The 22,032-nt window shown below is 48.2% G+C and overlaps 1 protein-coding gene across 1 annotated transcript in view; it reads right to left on the reverse strand.

Moving 5' to 3' along the window:
- Positions 1-20,624, reverse strand: part of LOC119334344 (auxin-responsive protein IAA20-like) — a 24,365-nt gene extending 3,741 nt beyond the window's left edge. The window contains exon 1 of the mRNA XM_037606927.1: positions 20,431-20,624. Coding sequence (XP_037462824.1) covers positions 20,431-20,624 — 194 coding nt within the window. The remainder of the gene's footprint in view (positions 1-20,430) is intronic.
- Between the last annotated feature and the right edge of the window lie 1,408 nt (positions 20,625-22,032).

The following is a 22,032-nucleotide window of genomic DNA, read 5'->3' on the forward strand; positions in this document are numbered from 1 at the left end:
GGGGGGTGTTAGCGTATATAGCTTGTGTGTGTGTGTGTTGTAACAACAGACACCACGAGCGGTTGTGCTCAGAGACTGGCCACGATGATGGCAGTAGTGGAGCGAGTGGTAGAGGTAGTGGCGCACGTCCCAGCCACGGCTGTGGTTCTATAAGTGTATATATGACCCAGCCTTTGTGCTAATGTAACGCCCTCGATGCGGCTATATCTCCCACGTGTCGAAGCACGACTTAGAGGCATAACCGCATTGAAAGCAATGTCGCAAGTGAGGTAATCTTCACACAACCCATGTAATACATAAGGGAAAGAGATACATAGTTGGCTTACAATCGCCACTTCACACAAATACATGAATAAAGCATTACAACAACCAAATACAATCAGGGCCCGACTACGGAGCCTAAATAAAAGAAGAACCCCAAATGCGACAAAGGTCCCCGATCGACCCCAACTGGGCTCCACTACTGATCAACTAGAACGGAAACAATACAAAGGACAAGATCTTCATCGAGCTCCTCCTGAACTTGGTTGCGTCATCTGTACGGACTCAACGGCACCTGCAAGCTGGTTTTGGAAGTATCTGTGAGCCACGGGGACTCAGCAATCTCGCACCCGCGAGATCAAGACTATTTAAGCTTATAGGAAGGATGGAGTAATGAGGTGGAGCTGCAGCAAGCGACAAGCATATATGGTGGCTAACATACGCAAATGAGAGCGAGAACAGAAGGCAAAGCACGGTCTATAAAAGTATGATCAAGAAGTGATCCTATAGCAACCTACGTCAAGCATAACTCCAACACCGTGTTCACTTCCCGGACTCCGCCGGAAAGAGACCATCACGGTTACACACGCAGTTGATGTATTTTAATTAAGGTCAACTTCGGGTTCTCTACAACCGGACGTTAACAAATTCCCATCTTCCCATAACCGCGGGCACGGCTTTCGAAAGTTCAATCCCTGCAGGGGTGTCCCAACTTAGCCCATCACAAGCTCTCACGGTCAACGAAGGAATAGACCTCCACCCGAGACATTCCGATCAGACTCGGTATCCCGGTACAACAAGACATTTCGACAGGGTAAAACTAAACCAGCAACACCGCCCGAATGTGCCGACAAATCCCGATAGGAGCTGCACATATCTCTTTCTCAGGGCACACTCAGATTGTCTTAGGTACGGGTAGGCCAACCCAGAGTTGCCCCTGGTGGTCACCGTTAGCTGACAGTTGGACCAACACTCAGAGGAGCACTGGCCCGGGGGGGTAAAATAATGATGACCCTTGAGTCCGCGAAACCCAAGGGAAAAAGAGGCTAGGTGGCGAATGGTAAAACCAATGTTGGGCATTGCTGGAGAAGCTTTACTTAAGGCGAACTGTCAAGGGGTTCCCATTATAGCCCAACCGCGTAAGGGACGCAAAATCCGGGAACATAACACCGATATGACGGAAACTAGGGCGGCAAGAGTGGAACAAAACACCAGGCATAAGGCCGAGCCTTCCACCCTTTACCAAGTATATAGATGCATTAATTAAGTAAGATATATTGTGATATCCCAACAAGTAAACATGTTCCAACAAGGAACAACATCTCCATGTTCCAACAAGGAACAAACTTCGATCTTCACCTGCAACTAACAACGCTATAAGAGGGGCTGAGCAAAGCGGTAACATAGCCAAACAACGGTTTGCTAGGACATGGTGGGTTAGAGGTTGAACATGGCAATTTCGGTGGCTGACAAGCAAGTGGTAGGCATCGTAGCATTGGCATGGCAAAAGAGCGAGCAAACTAGCATAGCAAAGATAGTAGTGATTTCGAGGGTATGATCATCTTGCCTGAAATCCCACAAGGAAGAAGAAAGAGTCCATGAAGAAGACAAACGGACGTAGACGAATGGATCCTCACAACCTCGACATTATCGGAACCAACCCGAAGAAGCAAACACCGGAAAAGAAGCACACAACATAGTAAACAACCCACACATCAACTTGGCATGATGCACAAACGAGTATGATGCATGTCCGGTTTAATGAAGCATGGCATGGCAAAGTGCACAAGCAGTTCTACAAATTAAGTGGAGATCAATATGCAACGAGTTGCATATTGACGAAACACCACAACAAGTTATTTAGTTTGATCTCGTTTATGTACTCAACAATATTAAATGTTGGTTAACATGGCAAGAGGGTGAAGCAAAGTAAAACTACCTATCTAGTCAAGTTTAAATGAGGCCGGAAGCAACGAACAACAATTCCGGAAACTCCCCATATGCATATTTTAGATTAGGTCCTGTTCTGCCCTAAACACAATTTTAGAGTTGTTTAATATGCAAATAAAGGTCACCATGATAAACTAGGCAAAATTCTACCCCATTTACATATAAAGTTTATTTAATTCGGAGCTACGGTTATTTAGTTATGAAATAAAGCATTTTAGCATGGCATAGGAGCAAATTAATGCAAACAGCATTTTTAACGTTTTAAATATAGATGAAAGTTGGATATTATTAATCTACACAAAATTCTGAGCAAGTTTCATATATGAAACATTTTAATCCGATGCACGGTTCTTGAGTTATTAAATGCATGAACATGAGGGTCTAATCTGCAAAACTGGCAATCCCTGGAATAATTGGACAAATCGTTCTGCAGGAAAAAAACATGAATCGGGCCGAATCTGAACAGTGCACTGGGCAGCCCAACAAGAGTAAAAAAAACAAGAGGAGGGGGCGCTGGGGGTGGCTCACCCTGGGCTAAGGCCCGGCTTGTGGAGAGGAGGCTGGGCCTTGGGGAGGCGCTGGCCCACGCTGGGATGAAGCAGGACGCGGTCAACGCGGGGCGCGGGCGAGCGGGCGTCTTCCTCTGCTCGAAGAAGACCGGGCATTGACGGCGCACAGGAAGAATACGACGAGGAGGAGCAGCGGGGATGGGGCTCTAGCGACGGGATCCGGAGGGGAACGCCGGTGAATGGACGGAGGACCTCGGGCCCGGTCGAACCTAGCGGCGCCGGCGCTTCAGAGCTCCTGGCGAAGGGGACGGGCCAGCGTGCGAAGCAGAGGGGGCGAGCGGTCGAGGCGGAGGCGCGGTCCTGAAGCAGAGGAGGCGACGGGGTCGAGCTCGGGACCTGTTGCGAGGACGAGGGCGAGGACGGCTCCTGGCGGGGTCGAGGAGGAGGCATAGGGCGAGGTGCTGTCCTGTCGTTCGAAGCAGAGGCAAGGCCGATGGCTGGCAACGGTGATGGACCGGCGGGGAAGCGGACTTGCAGGTGAAGCAGAGGAACTCGGCGTCGAGGGATGAAGGGGCTAGACGAGTCCGAGGCTCTTCGGCGCGGATCGGCCGGGAACCACGCCGGCGCAACAAGCGGGAGCTACGGGAGGCCATCCATGGTGGTGCTGCGAAGACAACAGAGAGAGAGAGCAGGGTGAGAGAGAGAAAACAGAAGCAGGAGGGGAAAGGGAGCAGGGTTGTCGAGCACGGGCCTGGGGCTGGTGATGCTCGTCGGCGGAGGGAGCTCCGGTGGAGGCTGGCTGCAGCGGGGAACGCAGACAGCGGCGCGATGCAGATCGGGCACCGGGCGAGACAGGGAGGAGATAGGAAGCAGGGCATGGCGCTGGTGCGGTGGTTGGTTGGGTGGCGCTGAAATTGAGGACGATGGTCGGAGGCAGGATGGGATGGATGGATTGGGGCGCTGCGAGGTTGGTGGATCTGGATCGAGGGGGGATCCCGAGGGGAGCGACCAAGCGGTGGCGGCGGGCGGAATGGGTGGATGGGACAGCTAGGGGCTAGGGTTAGGCTGAATATATAGCGAGTGGGTAGGCTTAGGGTCATCTGGTCCCTTCGATAAAAATCGGACGGTCGCGAATAAAATAGTTAGGGAGCCCAAATAACAAAACGGAGACGTTTTGTAGACGTTTGGGGATGATCCGGACACAACGGTGGCGACAGTCCGGGTCGGGTTCGGGAAAACTTTCGGACGCGCGCGAGGAGGGCGGCGGGCTGACGAGAGAGGTTAGGTTGGACCTGGCGGTAGGTAGTGAGCTGTGCAGACGGTCTCGAGCTGAGAGAAGAGAAGAGAGAGAGGCCCGGCGACTGTTTCCGGAGACCGAAAACGTCCGACGTTAGACCGGCTATAATGCCGCTATAGTTTAACGGTTGGGCTATCAAACGAACTCCGAACGTGATGAAACTTGGCAGGCGGTCTACCTACACTATAATAAGACCACACGTCAAATCTCATCCCATTCCGAGAACATTTTCCGGCCACTTATAAAATACTATCTTGGACATGCCGCGGGCGCGTGCAAGTGTGGTTGGGCTCAGAACGGACAACGGAAGGAACGAGGAGACCGGGACGGATGCAAGTTTTGAAAACATGATGATGCAATGCACATGATGACATGATGAAATGCAACACGCAAGCCAATGACAAGACAACAACAACGAATAACTGAACGACACCTGGCACATCGGTCTCGGGGCGTTACAACACTCCACCACTACGAGAGGATCTCGTCCCGAGATCTAGAATGGCACCGGAGGGGCAACGGAAAAGAAAGAGAAGAGGTAAAACTAAGTTGCTCCTTTGACGAACGAGTGAAACCAAAGAACCTTGCGAGGTTGAACTAATTCGAGAAAAGAATAGAACGAAGGAGAACAAAGTCGAAAACAGCCCGTTAGAAACTAGGGACATAGAGCATTGCGAAACCTTGAGGTTGAAGGGAAGATATATATTGAAACCACTCCAGTTAAGACAAGATAGAGAAGTAATAAGACTTATATAATTTGGACAGCACTCCGGTTGAGAAGGGATGCCAAAAATTGATAAGATGAGAGAGCTCGAAAGAAAAACACGACACTCCGGTTGAATGGATAAGCAAAGAAAAGAATACTATCATGACAAAACAAGAGGATGGGTAGAAGAGAGCAACATCACAATGCCTCCGGAACATAATAATTAATCACTTGGATGAACAAGAATAAGAATTGTGTTATGCTTATCCTTCACCAATTAAATTGACGACAATCAACGGATTTGGCATACTACTTATTCTCGTAGAAAGGATTAAAAGAGATATAGCGTAAACTTGAAAAGGTCTTCAACGAACCACCGGTAGGATTGGAACAACAAATGAATTGATATGATGAACAAGGAAGAGAGATCTTGAAAGAACCACCGTAAGAATTGAAAATGATCGAAGTAGGGGTGCATCACCGGTAAGAATTAGCAAATGAACGACGGTGCTTGAGACAAACTAGATACATGAGAACAAAGAGATCAAGAACTGATTAGAGGATATTCGATAGATGCATCGGCAAGATAGGAGAATGATAACTGACGGCTGAGAATGAATAAACCTGAATTGATGGACTCCGGATGACCAACTGAGAAGACTCTTGAATATCTCCTGATGGGTGAAAAAGATTCTCACAATCGAAAACAATTATGAGAGGATGGCAACAAGCTAGCACCATGAATCTTGAAGAGAATAGAGCAAGATTAAAGAGAAACTCTTCTTTGGTCTTCAAATGATGAGAATGACAACGAGAAACACCACCAAGAATTATTGAGGCACACCGGAAGAATCAAAAGCGAAAAGGTTGAGCCAACTATGAAAAGAATTTGAAAGATCTTGGAGAAAAAGCATTTGACTGATGATAACTCATTCTTACGTCAAACTTGGAGAAGAATTTACGATAGCTCTGGGAAAATAGAAGAGTCAGGTAAGATCCTGGGAAAAAAACCTGTGGGTTAGGGCCCACTCAAAAGAACACCGTTGAAAAGATTTAAAAGAGATGTTGCACCGGTTGAATTAAATGACTTGAATGAGATACCAATCTCGAAAGAGCTTGAACGAATGCAGAGTGGAAACACGAATCTTCGAGATATCTTGAGCACTCCGGAACAATAGAATAGCGAGAAATGAATAAATATGAGGAGCACCATCAAGAGAAGGTATTTGAGACGAGAAAAAGGGGATATAATCGACAAATCTTGACTTGAATCCACCGGAGAAGAGAAAGGAATGAGGAATGACGAACTTGAAGCTCCATTAGAATCTTCATGAGAATCACCGGATAAGAACATTGACGGAAAAGAATGGAGAAACTTCCCATCAATAAAATGGATACTCGATTAAGAAATCTGAGTCCTTGAAGATAAAGGGGTGGGAGGGCGGGAAAACAAAAACAACTTGGGACGGATGAAACAAACACCGTTGAGAGAACTGAGAGGTGATCTTGCGAATGTTGAAATGATCGGATCCACTTGAAGAGAAAGACGCTGGTTGAAAAGGATTGACAAGACAATCTTGATTATCCAGAATGATTAGTATTCAAATTGGAGTATGAGAACACCATTTGGGGAAGGTATGGAATCAACACTTGACATTGAAGCAACTTGAATACCACAGCTCAAAACAAAACAAAAGATTGGCTTGCAAAATAAGCCGGAACAAACATATGATAGAGATTCCGTCCGAAGTTTTCGTGGTGGGGCCTACACGGGCTCGATCGTACAGCACCATCATGTACAAGGAAGTGCACATGACATACGAAGCGTCCCCGAGTCGGCATAGCCAAGGACTCTTTAAGACACAACGAGACCACTGTAAAACCAACCGTGAATAGGCGGACCACTAGACGTCGAACCCCAATTTCATATCATACATCTGTCGGAAAGATATCCTAAGAGCTACTTGAATTCCCACCTATGAAACTCCCGAAATTTTCAGGTTATGCAATCAGGTGTTGGGGATACAGGGGAAGCATAATATCTCACCCAAAACTAACAAATCCTACATCCAGCTGTATCCATCCTTCAACACATAACCAAGAAACCTTCGGAAATCGTCTACCTCAACCTTCGAAAAGCATCCGTTATACAAGTCATGGCAATACTCCCGTACTCACCTCAGTACTGGGTTATCGGGGTTATCTCACCAACAACTGCATAAAAGAGATTTTCGATGTCGGCGTACTAAACTCAGGTATACCAGAATTGCAACGATAAAATTATGATGACAACACCTCAGAGCTCAACTCCCCGGGACACTTCCACAAAACCCCTGACAGGAGGCACCAAGACAATGATCTCATCATAAAACCATCGGAACGATTCCAAGATACCCGCGTGATCCTAAAAATTTTTAGTGAAATTTGAGAAGAGAAAAGTCAAAACTCTACGTTAGGATGCCTCGCAAGAGTGACGAAGGGACTGAGGAGTAAAAAGAATTCCTAACTCTCCGATATATAATTCCTAAATGACTCAAAACATTTTTCTAGACACAACTCGGCCGCTAAAAACGATCAAGCAATGGGGCTCCTAAGGTCGGGGAAGGCTCTGATTACCAACTTGTAACGCCCTCGATGCGGCTATATCTCCCACGTGTCGAAGCACGACTTAGAGGCATAACCGCATTGAAAGCAATGTCGCAAGTGAGGTAATCTTCACACAACCCATGTAATACATAAGGGAAAGAGATACATAGTTGGCTTACAATCGCCACTTCACACAAATACATGAATAAAGCATTACAACAACCAAATACAATCAGGGCCCGACTACGGAGCCTAAATAAAAGAAGAACCCCAAATGCGACAAAGGTCCCCGATCGACCCCAACTGGGCTCCACTACTGATCAACTAGAACGGAAACAATACAAAGGACAAGATCTTCATCGAGCTCCTCCTGAACTTGGTTGCGTCATCTGTACGGACTCAACGGCACCTGCAAGCTGGTTTTGGAAGTATCTGTGAGCCACGGGGACTCAGCAATCTCGCACCCGCGAGATCAAGACTATTTAAGCTTATAGGAAGGATGGAGTAATGAGGTGGAGCTGCAGCAAGCGACAAGCATATATGGTGGCTAACATACGCAAATGAGAGCGAGAAGAGAAGGCAAAGCACGGTCGATAAAAGTATGATCAAGAAGTGATCCTATAGCAACCTACGTCAAGCATAACTCCAACACCGTGTTCACTTCCCGGACTCCGCCGGAAAGAGACCATCACGGTTACACACGCAGTTGATGTATTTTAATTAAGGTCAACTTCGGGTTCTCTACAACCGGACGTTAACAAATTCCCATCTTCCCATAACCGCGGGCACGGCTTTCGAAAGTTCAATCCCTGCAGGGGTGTCCCAACTTAGCCCATCACAAGCTCTCACGGTCAACGAAGGAATAGACCTCCACCCGAGACATTCCGATCAGACTCGGTATCCCGGTACAACAAGACATTTCGACAGGGTAAAACTAAACCAGCAACACCGCCCGAATGTGCCGACAAATCCCGATAGGAGCTGCACATATCTCTTTCTCAGGGCACACTCAGATTGTCTTAGGTACGGGTAGGCCAACCCAGAGTTGCCCCTGGTGGTCACCGGTAGCTGACAGTTGGACCAACACTCAGAGGAGCACTGGCCCGGGGGGGGTAAAATAATGATGACCCTTGAGTCCGCGAAACCCAAGGGAAAAAGAGGCTAGGTGGCGAATGGTAAAACCAATGTTGGGCATTGCTGGAGAAGCTTTACTTAAGGCGAACTGTCAAGGGGTTCCCATTATAGCCCAACCGCGTAAGGGACGCAAAATCCGGGAACATAACACCGATATGACGGAAACTAGGGCGGCAAGAGTGGAACAAAACACCAGGCATAAGGCCGAGCCTTCCACCCTTTACCAAGTATATAGATGCATTAATTAAGTAAGATATATTGTGATATCCCAACAAGTAAACATGTTCCAACAAGGAACAACATCTCCATGTTCCAACAAGGAACAAACTTCGATCTTCACCTGCAACTAACAACGCTATAAGAGGGGCTGAGCAAAGCGGTAACATAGCCAAACAACGGTTTGCTAGGACATGGTGGGTTAGAGGTTGAACATGGCAATTTCGGTGGCTGACAAGCAAGTGGTAGGCATCATAGCATTGGCATGGCAAAAGAGCGAGCAAACTAGCATAGCAAAGATAGTAGTGATTTCGAGGGTATGATCATCTTGCCTGAAATCCCGCAAGGAAGAAGAAAGAGTCCATGAAGAAGACAAACGGACGTAGACGAATGGATCCTCACAACCTCGACGTTATCGGAACCAACCCGAAGAAGCAAACACCGGAAAAGAAGCACACAACATAGTAAACAACCCACACATCAACATGGCATGATGCACAAACGAGTATGATGCATGTCCGGTTTAATGAAGCATGGCATGGCAAAGTGCACAAGCAGTTCTACAAATTAAGTGGAGATCAATATGCAACGAGTTGCATATTGACGAAACACCACAACAAGTTATTTAGTTTGATCTCGTTTATGTACTCAACAATATTAAATGTTGTTTAACATGGCAAGAGGGTGAAGCAAAGTAAAACTACCTATCTAGTCAAGTTTAAATGAGGCCGGAAGCAACGAACAACAATTCCGGAAACTCCCCATATGCATATTTTAGATTAGGTCCTGTTCTGCCCTAAACACAATTTTAGAGTTGTTTAATATGCAAATAAAGGTCACCATGATAAACTAGGCAAAATTCTACCCCATTTACATATAAAGTTTATTTAATTCGGAGCTACGGTTATTTAGTTATGAAATAAAGCATTTTAGCATGGCATAGGAGCAAATTAATGCAAACAGCATTTTTAACATTTTAAATATAGATGAAAGTTGGATATTATTACTCTACACAAAATTCTGAGCAAGTTTCATATATGAAACATTTTAATCCGATGCACGGTTCTTGAGTTATTAAATGCATGAACATGAGGGTCTAATCTGCAAAACTGGCAATCCCTGGAATAATTGGACAAATCGTTCTGCAGGAAAAAAACATGAATCGGGCCGAATCTGAACAGTGCACTGGGCAGCCCAACAAGAGTAAAAAAAACAAGAGGAGGGGGCGCTGGGGGTGGCTCACCCTGGGCTAAGGCCCGGCTTGTGGAGAGGAGGCTGGGCCTTGGGGAGGCGCTGGCCCACGCTGGGATGAAGCAGGACGCGGTCAACGCGGGGCGCGGGCGAGCGGGCGTCTTCCTCTGCTCAAAGAAGACCAGGCGTTGACGGCGCACAGGAAGAAGACGACGAGGAGGAGCAGCGGGGATGGGGCTCTGGCGACGGGATCCGGAGGGGAACGCCGGTGAATGGACGGAGGACCTCGGGCCCGGTCGAACCTAGCGGCGCCGGCGCATCAGAGCTCCTGGCGAAGGGGACGGGCCAGCGTGCGAAGCAGAGGGGGCGAGCGGTCGAGGCGGAGGCGCGGTCCTGAAGTAGAGGAGGCGACGGGGTCGAGCTCGGGACCTGCTGCGAGGACGAGGGCGAGGACGGCTCCTGGCGGGGTCGAGGAGGAGGCATAGGGCGAGGTGCTGTCCTGTCGTTCGAAGCAGAGGCAAGGCCGATGGCTGGCAACGGTGATGGACCGGCGGGGAAGCGGACTTGCAGGTGAAGCAGAGGAACTCGGCGTCGAGGGATGAAGGGGCTGGACGAGTCCGAGGCTCTTTGGCGCGGATCGGCCGGGAACCACGCCAGCGCAACAAGCGGGAGCTACGGGAGGCCATCCATGGTGGTGCTGCGAAGACAACAGAGAGAGAGAGAGCAGGGTGAGAGAAAGAAAACAGAAGCAGGAGGGGAAAGGGAGCAGGGTTGTCGAGCACGGGCCTGGGGCTGGTGATGCTCGTCGGCGGAGGGACCTCCGGTGGAGGCTGGCTGCAGCGGGGAACGCAGGCAGCGGCGCGATGCAGATCGGGCACCGGGCGAGACAGGGAGGAGATAGGAAGCAGGGCATGGCGCTGGTGCGGTGGTTGGTTGGGTGGCGCTGAAATTGAGGACGATGGTCGGAGGCAGGATGGGATGGATGGATTGGGGCGCTGCGAGGTTGGTGGATCTGGATCGAGGGGGGATCCCGAGGGGAGCGACCAAGCGGTGGCGGCGGGCGGAATGGGTGGATGGGACAGCTAGGGGCTAGGGTTAGGCTGAATACATAGCGAGTGGGTAGGCTTAGGGTCATCTGGTCCCTTCGATAAAAATCGGACGGTCGCGAATAAAATAGTTAGGGAGCCCAAATAACAAAACGGAGACGTTTTGTAGACGTTTGGGGATGATCCGGACACAACGGTGGCGACAGTCCGGGTCGGGTTCGGGAAAACTTTCGGACGCGCGCGAGGAGGGCGGCGGGCTGAAGAGAGAGGTTAGGTTGGACCTGGCGGTAGGTAGTGAGCTGTGCAGACGGTCTCGAGCTGAGAGAAGAGAAGAGAGAGAGGCCCGGCGACTGTTTCCGGAGACCGAAAACGTCCGACGTTAGACCGGCTATAATGCCGCTATAGTTTAACGGTTGGGCTATCAAACGAACTCCGAACACGATGAAACTTGACAGGCGGTCTACCTACACTATAATAAGACCACACGTCAAATCTCATCCCATTCCGAGAACATTTTCCGGCCACTTATAAAATACTATCTTGGACATGCCGCGGGCGCGTGCAAGTGTGGTTGGGCTCGGAACGGACAACGGAAGGAACGAGGAGACCGGGACGGATGCAAGTTTTGAAAACATGATGATGCAATGCACATGATGACATGATGAAATGCAACACGCAAGCCAATGACAAGACAACAACAACGAATAACTGAACGACACCTGGCACATCGGTCTCGGGGCGTTACAGCTAAATCCCTCTAACACTACAGTCAGTTCCACGAAAGAGAAGGGCGTGCACCTACGTGTTGGGGAACGTAGCAGAAATTCAAAATTTTCCTACGTGTCACCAAGATCTATCTATGGAGAAACCAGCAATGAAGGGAAGGAGAGTGCATCTACATACCCTTGTAGATCGCTAAGCGGAAGCGTTCAAGAGAACGGGGTTGAAGGAGTCGTACTCGTCGTGATCCAAAACACAGGAGATCCTAGGGCCGAACGGACGGCACCTCCGCGTTCAACACACGTACAACCCGGTGACATCTCCCATGCCTTGATCCAGCAAGGAGAGAAGGAGAGGTTGAGGAAGACTCCATCCAGCAGCAGCACGATGGCGTGGTGGTGGTGGAGGAGCGTGGTACTCCAGCAGGGCTTTGCCAAGCACCACAAGAGACGAGGAGGGAGAGGGGTAGGGCTGCGCCAAGAAGGAGAGGAACTCATATTTCTTGGGCAGCCCAAACCTCAAGTATATATAGGGGGAGGGGAGGGGCTGCGCCCCCACCTTGGGTTCCCTCCCTAGGGGCGGCGGCAGCCCCCAGATCCCATCTGGATGGCAGCCAGGTGGAGGGGGAGAGGGAGGCGCACCAGGCATGGGCCCTAAGGCCCATCTGCCCATAGGGTTTGCCCCCCTTCCTCCCCTTAGGTGCCTTGGGCCCTTGTGGGGGGGCGCACCAGCCCACCTGGGGCTGGTCCCCTCCCACACTTGGCCCATGCAGCCCTCCGGGGCTTGTGGCCCCACTTGGTGGACCCCCGGGACCCTCCCGGTGGTCCCGGTACGTTACCGATAAAACCCGAAACTTTTCTGGTGACCAAAACAAGACTTCCCACATATAAATCGTTACCTCCGGACCATTCCGGAACTCCTCGTGACGTCCGGGATCTCATCCGGGACTCCGAACAACATTCGGTAACCATGTATATCTATTCCCTATAACCCTAGCGTCATCGAACCTTAAGTGTGTAGACCCTACGGGTTCGGGAGTCATGCAGACATGACCGAGATAACTCTTCGGTCAATAACCAATAGCGGGATCTGGATACCCATGTTGGCTCCCACATGTTCCACGATGATCTCATCGGATGAACCACGATGTCAAGGACTTAATCAATCCCGTATACAATTCCCTTTGTCTATCGGTATGATACTTGCCCGAGATTCGATCATCGGTATCCCGATACCTTGTTCAATCTCGTTACCGGAAAGTCTCTTTACTCGTTCCGTAACACATCATCCCGTGATCAACTCCTTGATCACATTGTGCACGTTATGATGATGTCCTACCGAGTGGGCCCAGAGATACCTCTCCATTTACACGGAGTGACAAATCCCAGTCTCGATTCGTGCCAACCCAATAGACACTTTCGAAGATACCTGTAGTGTCGTTTTATAGCCACCCAGTTACGTTGTGACGTTTGGCACACCCAAAGCATTCCTACGGTATCCGGGAGTTGCACAATCTCATGGTCTAAGGAAATGATACTTGACATTAGAAAAGCTTTAGCATACGAACTACACGATCTTTGTGCTAGGCTTAGGATTGGGTCTTGTCCATCACATCATTCTCCTAATGATGTGATCCCGTTATCAACGACATCCAATGTCCATGGTCAGGAAACCGTAACCATCTATTGATCAACGAGCCAGTCAACTAGAGGCTTACTAGGGACATGGTGTTGTCTATGTATCCACACATGTATCTGAGTTTCCTATCAATACAATTCTAGCATGGATAATAAACGATTATCATGAACAAGGAAATATAATAATAACTAATTTATTATTGCCTCTAGGGCATATTTCCAACATTCTCCCACTTGCACTAGAGTCAATAATCCAGTTCGCATCGCTATGTGATTAACACTCAAGGTCACATCCTCATGTGACTAACACCCAAAGAGTTTACTAGAGTCAATAATCTAGTTCACATTACCATGTGATTAACACTCGATGAGTTCTGGGTTTGATCATGTTATGCTTGTGAGAGATGTTATAGTCAACGGGTCTGAATCTTTCAGATCCGTGTGTGCTTTACAAATCTCTATGTCATCTCCCAGATGCAGCTACCACGTTCTATTTGGAGCTATTCCAAATAACTGTTCTACTATACGAATCCAGTTTACTACTCAGAATAATCTGGATTAGTGTCAAAGTTTGCATCGGTGTAACCCTTTACGATGAACTCTTTTACCACCTCCATAATCAAGAAAATTCTTTATTCCACTAGTTACTAAGGATAACTTTGACCGCTGTCCTGTGATCCATTCTTGGATCACTCTTGTACCCCTTGACTGACTCATGGCAAGGCACACTTCAGGTGCAGTACACAGCATAGCATACTGTACAGCCTACGTCTAAAGCATAGGGGACGACCTTCGTCCTTTCTCTCTATTCTGCCGTGGTCGAGCTTTAAGTCTTAACTTCATACCTTGCAACTCAGGCAAGAACTCCTTCTTTGACTGATCCATCTTGAACACCTTCAAGATCATGTCAAGGTATGTGCTCATTTGAAAGTACCATTAAGCGTTTTGATCTATCCTTATAGATCTTGATGCTCAATGTTCAAGTAGCTTAATCCAGGCTTTCCATTGAAAAAAACTTTCCAAATAACCCTATATGCTTTCCAGAAATTCTACGTCATTTCCGATCAACAATATGTCAACAACATATACTCATCAGAAATTCTATAGTGCTCCCACTCACTTCTTTGGAAATACAAGTTTCTCATAAACTTTGTATACACCCAAAACTTTGATCATCTCATCAAAGCATACATCCCAACTCCGAGATGCTTACTCCAGTCCTTAGAAGGATTGCTGGAGCTTTGCATAGATGTTAGCATCTTTCAGGATTGACAAAACCTTCTATTGTATCACATACAACTTTTCTTACGAAAACTTGGTAAGAAAACTTGCTTTGACATCCATCTGTAAGATTTCATAATCGAAAAATACAGCTAATGCTAACATGATTCCGACGGACTTAAGCATCGCTACGGGTGAGAAATTCTCATCGTAGTCAACTCCTTGAACTTGTCGGAAAAAATATCTTAACGACAAGTCGAGCTTTCTTAATGGTGATACTTACCATCATTGTCCGTCTTCCTTTTAAAATCCATATGTACCTAACAGCGTTACGACCATCAAGTAGTTCTTCCAAAGTCTACACTTTGTTTTCATACATGGATCCTCTCTCGGATTATATGGCCTCGAGCCATTCTGGAATCCAGGCCCACCATCGCTTCTCCATAGCTCGTAGGTTCATTGTGGTCTAGCAACATGACTTCCGAGACAGGATTACGTGCCACTCTGAAGTAGTACGCATCCTTGTCATCCCACGAGGTTTGGTAGTGACTTGATCTGAAGTTTCATGATCACTATCATAAGCTTCTACTTCAATTGGTGTAGGTGCCACAGGAACAACTCCCTGTGCCCTGCCACACACTAGTTGAAGAGACGGTTCAATAACCTCATCAAGTCTCCACCATCCTCCCACTCAATTCTTTCGAGAGAAACTTTTCCTCGAGAAAGGACCCGATTCTAGAAACAATCCCTTATTGCTTTCGGATCTGAGACAGGAGGTATACCCAATTGTTTTGGGTGTCCTATGAAGATGCATTTATCCGCTTTGGGTTCGAGCTTATCATCTGAAACTTTTTCACATAAGCGTCGCAGCCCCAAACTTTTAAGAAATGACAGCTTAGGTTTCTCTAAACCATAGTTCATACGGTGTCATCTCATCAGAATTATGTGGTGCCCTATTTAAAGTGAATGTGGTTGTCTCTAATGCCTAACCCATAAACTATCGTGGTAATTCGATAAGAGACATCATGGTATGCATCATATCCAATAGGGTGCAGTTATGATGTTCGGACACACCATCACACTATGGTGTTCCAGGCTTTATTAGTTGTGAAACAATTTCCACAATGTCTTAATTCTGTGCCAAACTCGTAATTCAGATATTCATCTCTATGATCATATCATAGATATTTTATCCTCTTGTCACGAAGATCTTTCAACTTCACCCTGAAATTACTTGAAGCTTTCAATAATTCAGACTCGTGATTCATCAAGTAAATATACTCAACATCTACTCAAATCATCTGTGAAGTAAGAACATAATGATATCCACTACACGCCTCAACACTCATTGGATTGCACACATCAAGATGTATTACTTCCAACAAGTTGCTTTCTTGTTCCATCTTACTGAAAATGAGGCCTTTCAGTCATCTTGCTCATGTGGTATGATTTGCATGTCTCGAGTGATTAAAAATCAAGTGAGTCCAAACGGTCCATTTGCATGGAGTTTCTTCATGCATATACACCAATAGACATGGTTCGCATGTCTCAAACTTTTCAAAAATGAGTGAGCCCAAAGATCCATCAACATGGAGCTTCTTCATGCGTTTTATACCGATATGACTTACGTGGCAGTGCCACAAGTAGGTGGTACTATCATTACTATCTTATATCTTTTGGCATGAACATGTGTATCACTACGATCGAGATTCAACAAACCATTCATTTTAGGTGCAAGATCATTGAAGGTATTATTCAAATAAACAGAGTAACCATTATTCGCCTTAAATGAATAACCGTATTGCGATAGACATAATCCAATCATGTCTATGCTCAACGCAAACACCAATCTCGATGGTAGAGGGAGCGTACGATGCTTGATCATATCAACATTGGAAACACTTCCAACACATATCGTTAGCTCACCTTAAGCTAGTCTCCGTTTATTCCGTAGCTTTTATTTCGAGTTTACTAACACTTAGCAACCGAACCGGTATCTAATACCCTGGTGCTACTAGGAGTACTAGTAAAGTACACATCAACACAATGCATATCCAATATACTTCTATCGACCTTGCCAGCCTTCTCATCTACCAAGTATCTAGGGTGGTTCTGCTTCAGTGACTGTTCCCCTTATTACAGAAGCACTTAGTCTTGGGCTTGGGTTCAACTTTGGGTTTCTTCACTAGAACAGCAACTGATTTGTTGTTCCATGAAGTATCCCTTTCTTGCCCTTGCCCTTCTTGAAACTAGTGGTTTCACCAACCATCAACAATTGATGCTCCTTCTTGATTTCTACTTTTGTGGTGTCAAACATCGCGAATATCTCAAGGATCATCATATATGTCCCTGATATATTATAGTTCATCACGAAGCTCTAGCAGCTTGGTGGTAATGACTTCGGAGAAACATCACTATCTCATCTGGAAGATCAACTCCCATTCGATTCAAATGATTGTTGTACTCAGACAATCTGAGCACAAGCTCAACAATTGAGCTTTTCTCCCTTAGTTTGCAGGCTAAGAAAATCGTCGGAGGTCTTATACCTCTTGACGTGGGCACGAGCCTGAAATCCCAATTTCAGCCCTCAAAACATCTCATATGTTTCGCGACGTTTCAAAACGTCTTCGGTGCCTCAACTCTAAACCGTTTAACTGAACTATCACATAGTTATCAAAACGTGTATGTCAGATGTTCGCAACATCCACAGACGACGTTCGAGGTTCATCACACTCAGCGATGCATTAAGGACATAAGCCTTCTATGAAGCAATGAGGACAATCCTCAGTTTACGGACCTAGTCCGCATAATTGCTACTATCAACTTTCAACTAAATTTTCTCTAGGAACATATCTAAACAGTAGAACTGAAGCGCGAGCTACGACATAATTTGCGAAGACCTTTTGACTATGTTCAGGATAATTAAGTTCATCTTATGAACTCCCACTCAGATAGACATCCCTCTAGTCATCTAAGTGATTACATGATCCGAGTCAACTAGGCCGTGTCCGATCATCACGTGAGACGGACTAGTCAACATCGGTGAACATCTTTATGTTGATCGTATCTTCTATACGACTCATGTTCGACCTTTCGGTCTTCTGTGTTCCAAGGCCATGTCTGTACATGCTAGGCTCGTCAAGTCAACCTAAGTGTTTGCATGTGTAAATCTGTCTTACACCCGTTGTATGTGAACGTTGGAATCTATCACACCCGATCATCACGTGGTGCTTCGAAACAACGAATTGTCGTAACGGTGCATAGTTAGGGGGAACACTTTCTTGAAATTATTATGAGGGATCATCTTATTTACTACCGTCGTTCTAAGTAAACAAGATGCAGAAACATGATAAACATCACATGCAATCAAATAATAGTGACATGATATGGCCAATATCATATAGCTCCTTTGATCTCCATCTTGGGGCTCCATGATCATCTTGTCACCGGCATGACACCATGATCTCCATCATCATGATCTCCATCATCGTGTCTCCATGAAGTTGCTCGCCAACTATTACTTCTACTACTATGGCTACCGGTTAGCAATAAAGTAAAGTAATTACATGGCCTTGTTCAATACCACGCAGGTCATACAATAAATAAAGACAACTCCTATGGCTCCTGCCGGTTGTCATACTCATCGACATGCAAGTCGTGATTCCTATTACAAGAACATGATCAATCTCATACATCACATATCATTCATCACATTCTTCTTGGCCATATCACATCACATAGCATACCCTGCAAAAACAAGTTAGATGTCCTCTAATTGTTGTTTGCATGTTTTACGTGGCTGCTATGGGTTTCTAGCAAGAACGTTTCTTACCTACGCAAAACCACAACGTGATATGCCAATTGCTATTTATCCTTCATAAGGACCCTTTTCATCGAATCCGATCCGACTAAAGTGGGAGAGACAGACACCCGCTAGCCACCTTATGCAACTAGTGCATGTCAGTCGGTGGAACCAGTCTCACGTAAGAGTACGTGTAAGGTCGGTCCGGGCCGCTTCATCCCACAATGCCGCCGAATCAATATTGGACTAGTAACGGTAAGCATATTGAACAAAATCAACGCCCACAACTACTTTGCGTTCTACTCGTGCATAGAAACTACGCATAGACCTAGCTCATGATGCCACTGTTCGGGAACGTAGCAGAAATTCAAAATTTTCCTACGTGTCACCAAGATCTATCTATGGAGAAACCAGCAACGAAGGGAAGGAGAGTGCATCTACATACCCTTGTAGATCGGTAAGCGGAAGTGTTCAAGAGAACAGGGTTGAAGGAGTCGTACTCGTCGTGATCCAAATCACCGGAGATCCTAGTGCCGAACGGACGGCACCTCCGCGTTCAACACACGTACAGCCCGGTGACGTCTCCCATGCCTTGATCCAGCAAGGAGAGAAGGAGATGTTGAGGAAGACTCCATCCAACAGCAGCACGGCGGCGTGGTGGTGGTGGAGGAGTGTGGTACTCCAGCAGGGCTTCGCTAAGCACCGCAAGAGACGAGGAGGGAGAGGGGCAGGGTTGCGCCAAGGAGAGGAACTCGTGTTTCTTGGGCAGCCCAAACCTCAAGTATATATAGGGGGAGGGGAGGGGCTGCGCCCCCACCTAAGGTTCCCTCCCTAGGGGTGGCGGCAGCCCCCAGATCCCATCTGGGTGGCGGCCAGGTGGAGGGGGAGAGGGAGGCGCACCAGGCATGGGCCCTAAGGCCCATCTGCCCTTAGGGTTTGCCCCCCTTCCTCCCCTTAGGCGCCTTGGGCCCTTGTGGGGGGGCGCACCAGCCCACCTGGGGCTGGTCCCCTCCCACACTTGGCCCATGCAGCCCTCCGGGGCTTGTGGCCCCACTTGGTGGACCCCCGGGACCCTCCCGGTGGCCCCGGTACGTTACCGATAAAATCCGAAACTTTTCCGGTGACCAAAACAGGACTTCCCACATATAAATCTTTACCTCCGGACCATTCCGGAACTCCTTGTGACGTCCGGGATCTCATCCGGGACTCCGAACAACATTCGGTAACTCCGAACAACATTCGGTAACCACGTCATCGAACCTTAAGTGTGTAGACCCTACGGGTTCGGGAGTCATGCAGACATGACCGAGATAACTCTCGGTCAATAACCAACAGCAGGATCTGGTTACCCATGTTGGCTCCCACATGTTCCACGATGATCTCATTGGATGAACCACGATGTCAAGGACTTAATCAATCCCGTATACAATTCCCTTTGTCTATCGGTACGATACTTGCCCGAGATTCGATCGTCGGTATCCCGATACCTTGTTCAATCTCGTTACCGGCAAGTCTCTTTACTCGTTCCGTAACACATCATCCCGTGATCAACTCCTTGATCACATTGTGCACATTATGATGATGTCCTATCGAGTGGGCCCAGAGATACCTCTCCGTTTACATGGAGTGACAAATCCCAGTCTCGATTCATGCCAACCCAATAGACACTTTCGAAGATACCTGTAGTGTACCTTTATATCCACCCAGTTACGTTGTGACGTTTGGCACACCCAAAGCATTCCTACGGTATCCGGGAGTTGCACAATCTCATGGTCTAAGGAAATGATACTTGACATTAGAAAAGCTTTAGCATACGAACTACACGATCTTTGTGCTAGGCTTAGGATTGGGTCTTGTCCATCACATCATTCTCCTAATGATGTGATCCCGTTATCAACGACATCCAATGTCCATGGTCAGGAAACCGTAACCATCTATTGATCAACGAGCTAGTCAACTAGAGGCTTACTAGGGACATGGTGTTGTCTATGTATCCACACATGTATCTGAGTTTCCTATCAGTACAATTCTAGCATGGATAATAAACGATTATCATGAACAAGGAAATATAATAATAACCAATTTATTATTGCCTCTAGGGAATATTTCCAACACTACGTGCATTGCATTGAACACCATAGATGAAACACTCACATGGTGCCCATCTCGCAGTCGCGGGCATCGCCAGTGCCGTCTTCGCCCTTGCCGCGGTCACCGTCGTCGTCGTCGTCATCGTCGCGCAGCAAGAGTGTCAGCGTGGGCTTGTTGACCCCAAACGCCTCCGTCGAGCCCCTCTTCCCGCACGAGCCCGCATGGTACGGCGACACAAGCCCCATCTCCAGCTCCATGGCGCTGGTGGCTAGCTCCTTCCCTTTGTCAACTATTTTCCCTGTACTGCGTGATCACAGCTAAAAACTTGTTCTAGGAGTAGCGCTAGTGTACTCCGGCAGGCGGCGACACAGTGCAATCGATGCGTGCGGTATATATAGGCGCGCGGGGCACCGCTGGCGATGGCTACGTTCGATGCATGGCGACAATGGAGGTCGATCGGGAGAGAGTGAGCTCGTGGCGGCCGGGCGAGTGGGAGACATGGTGTTGGGGCTCAAGGGGGGCAAGCAGCGGGCGGGCTGCCGGCCTACCGCCGCGCAGTCGGCACCGCTTGCTCTTGCGTGTGCCGCGGTAGTATATCGAGTCATCGACACGAACTCTTTGCGCTGCCTGCGAAAGAACGGCCGAGTTTGTGAGCGTATATGTGGTTCTGTCTCTTGGCCATAGTGTAGGGTGTGCGTGGTTCCGGAACTGAGCATGGACCGGGGCCGGTTGCTTGTCGACCGCGTGTTTTGCTCAGTGACCTTGTGCACGCGGGCGCCGGCCTCGGGCACGACACGCACGGTCCCGGAGTCGCTACTGCCTGCATGCCAGTATGGTTACGGTGGACACATGGTGTGTGAATGTACTGCTCCGGTGGATAATACGTTTTTCATGCAGATACATTCATTTGACCGTCAACTAATTCCGGACGAATAGAGTAGTACTCCTTCCGTTCGAAAAAGCTTGTCCCAAGTTTAGACAAGCTTGTGTCACAAATGGATGCATCTAGCACTAACTTAATGTTAGAGATATTCATTTTTTGCACTCTGTCCTCCGGCTATTCTGCTATTAGGCAGCCCTGTCCGCTCCAACCGTCGCCCGCGTCGCCCCCAGCCTGGGCGACTCGGGCGGATCAGCAATCCGAGCCGCCGGGCCACCGCAGATCCCGTGCCTCCCTCCGTTGCCGCTAGAGGAAGCCACAGGGCAAGCTTGGTGGCCGACGGCGGTGGTGGAGGCTCCCTCCGCTCCCATGCAGGTTTGGGTGATGCGGGTCATCCATGGGTGTCGGGACACCTGTCCAGATCTGGATCGTTGGCAGCGCGGCGTCTCTCCGGCGGTGGCGCATGGCAGCGGCATGGTGGTGGGCAGTGGCGGCGGTGTTGCAGGGTCGACGGGGAGGACTGGTGGTGCGGCTGTTGGCGGAGACGTGCGGTTTGGCTGATCCAGCCCGTACATGTGGCCGGCCGGCGGCTGCGCGGAAGGGCCAGCGAGGGGCACCGGAGGCCTCTGCTGGCGATCCAGCGGAGTTTCTGGATATTATTCGGTCGTCACGTCTGATTCGTCTGGCCGTTTGGGATATTGCGGGTGCCCGGCGGTCTGCTGCCAGATCTCCGTCGGAGTACCGATGGGGATGACGTGGCTTTTGGTGAAAATCGCGTCTGACTG

This window comes from Triticum dicoccoides, chromosome 7A (genome assembly GCF_002162155.2).
Source record: "Triticum dicoccoides isolate Atlit2015 ecotype Zavitan chromosome 7A, WEW_v2.0, whole genome shotgun sequence".
Taxonomy (NCBI): Eukaryota; Viridiplantae; Streptophyta; class Magnoliopsida; order Poales; family Poaceae; genus Triticum; species Triticum dicoccoides.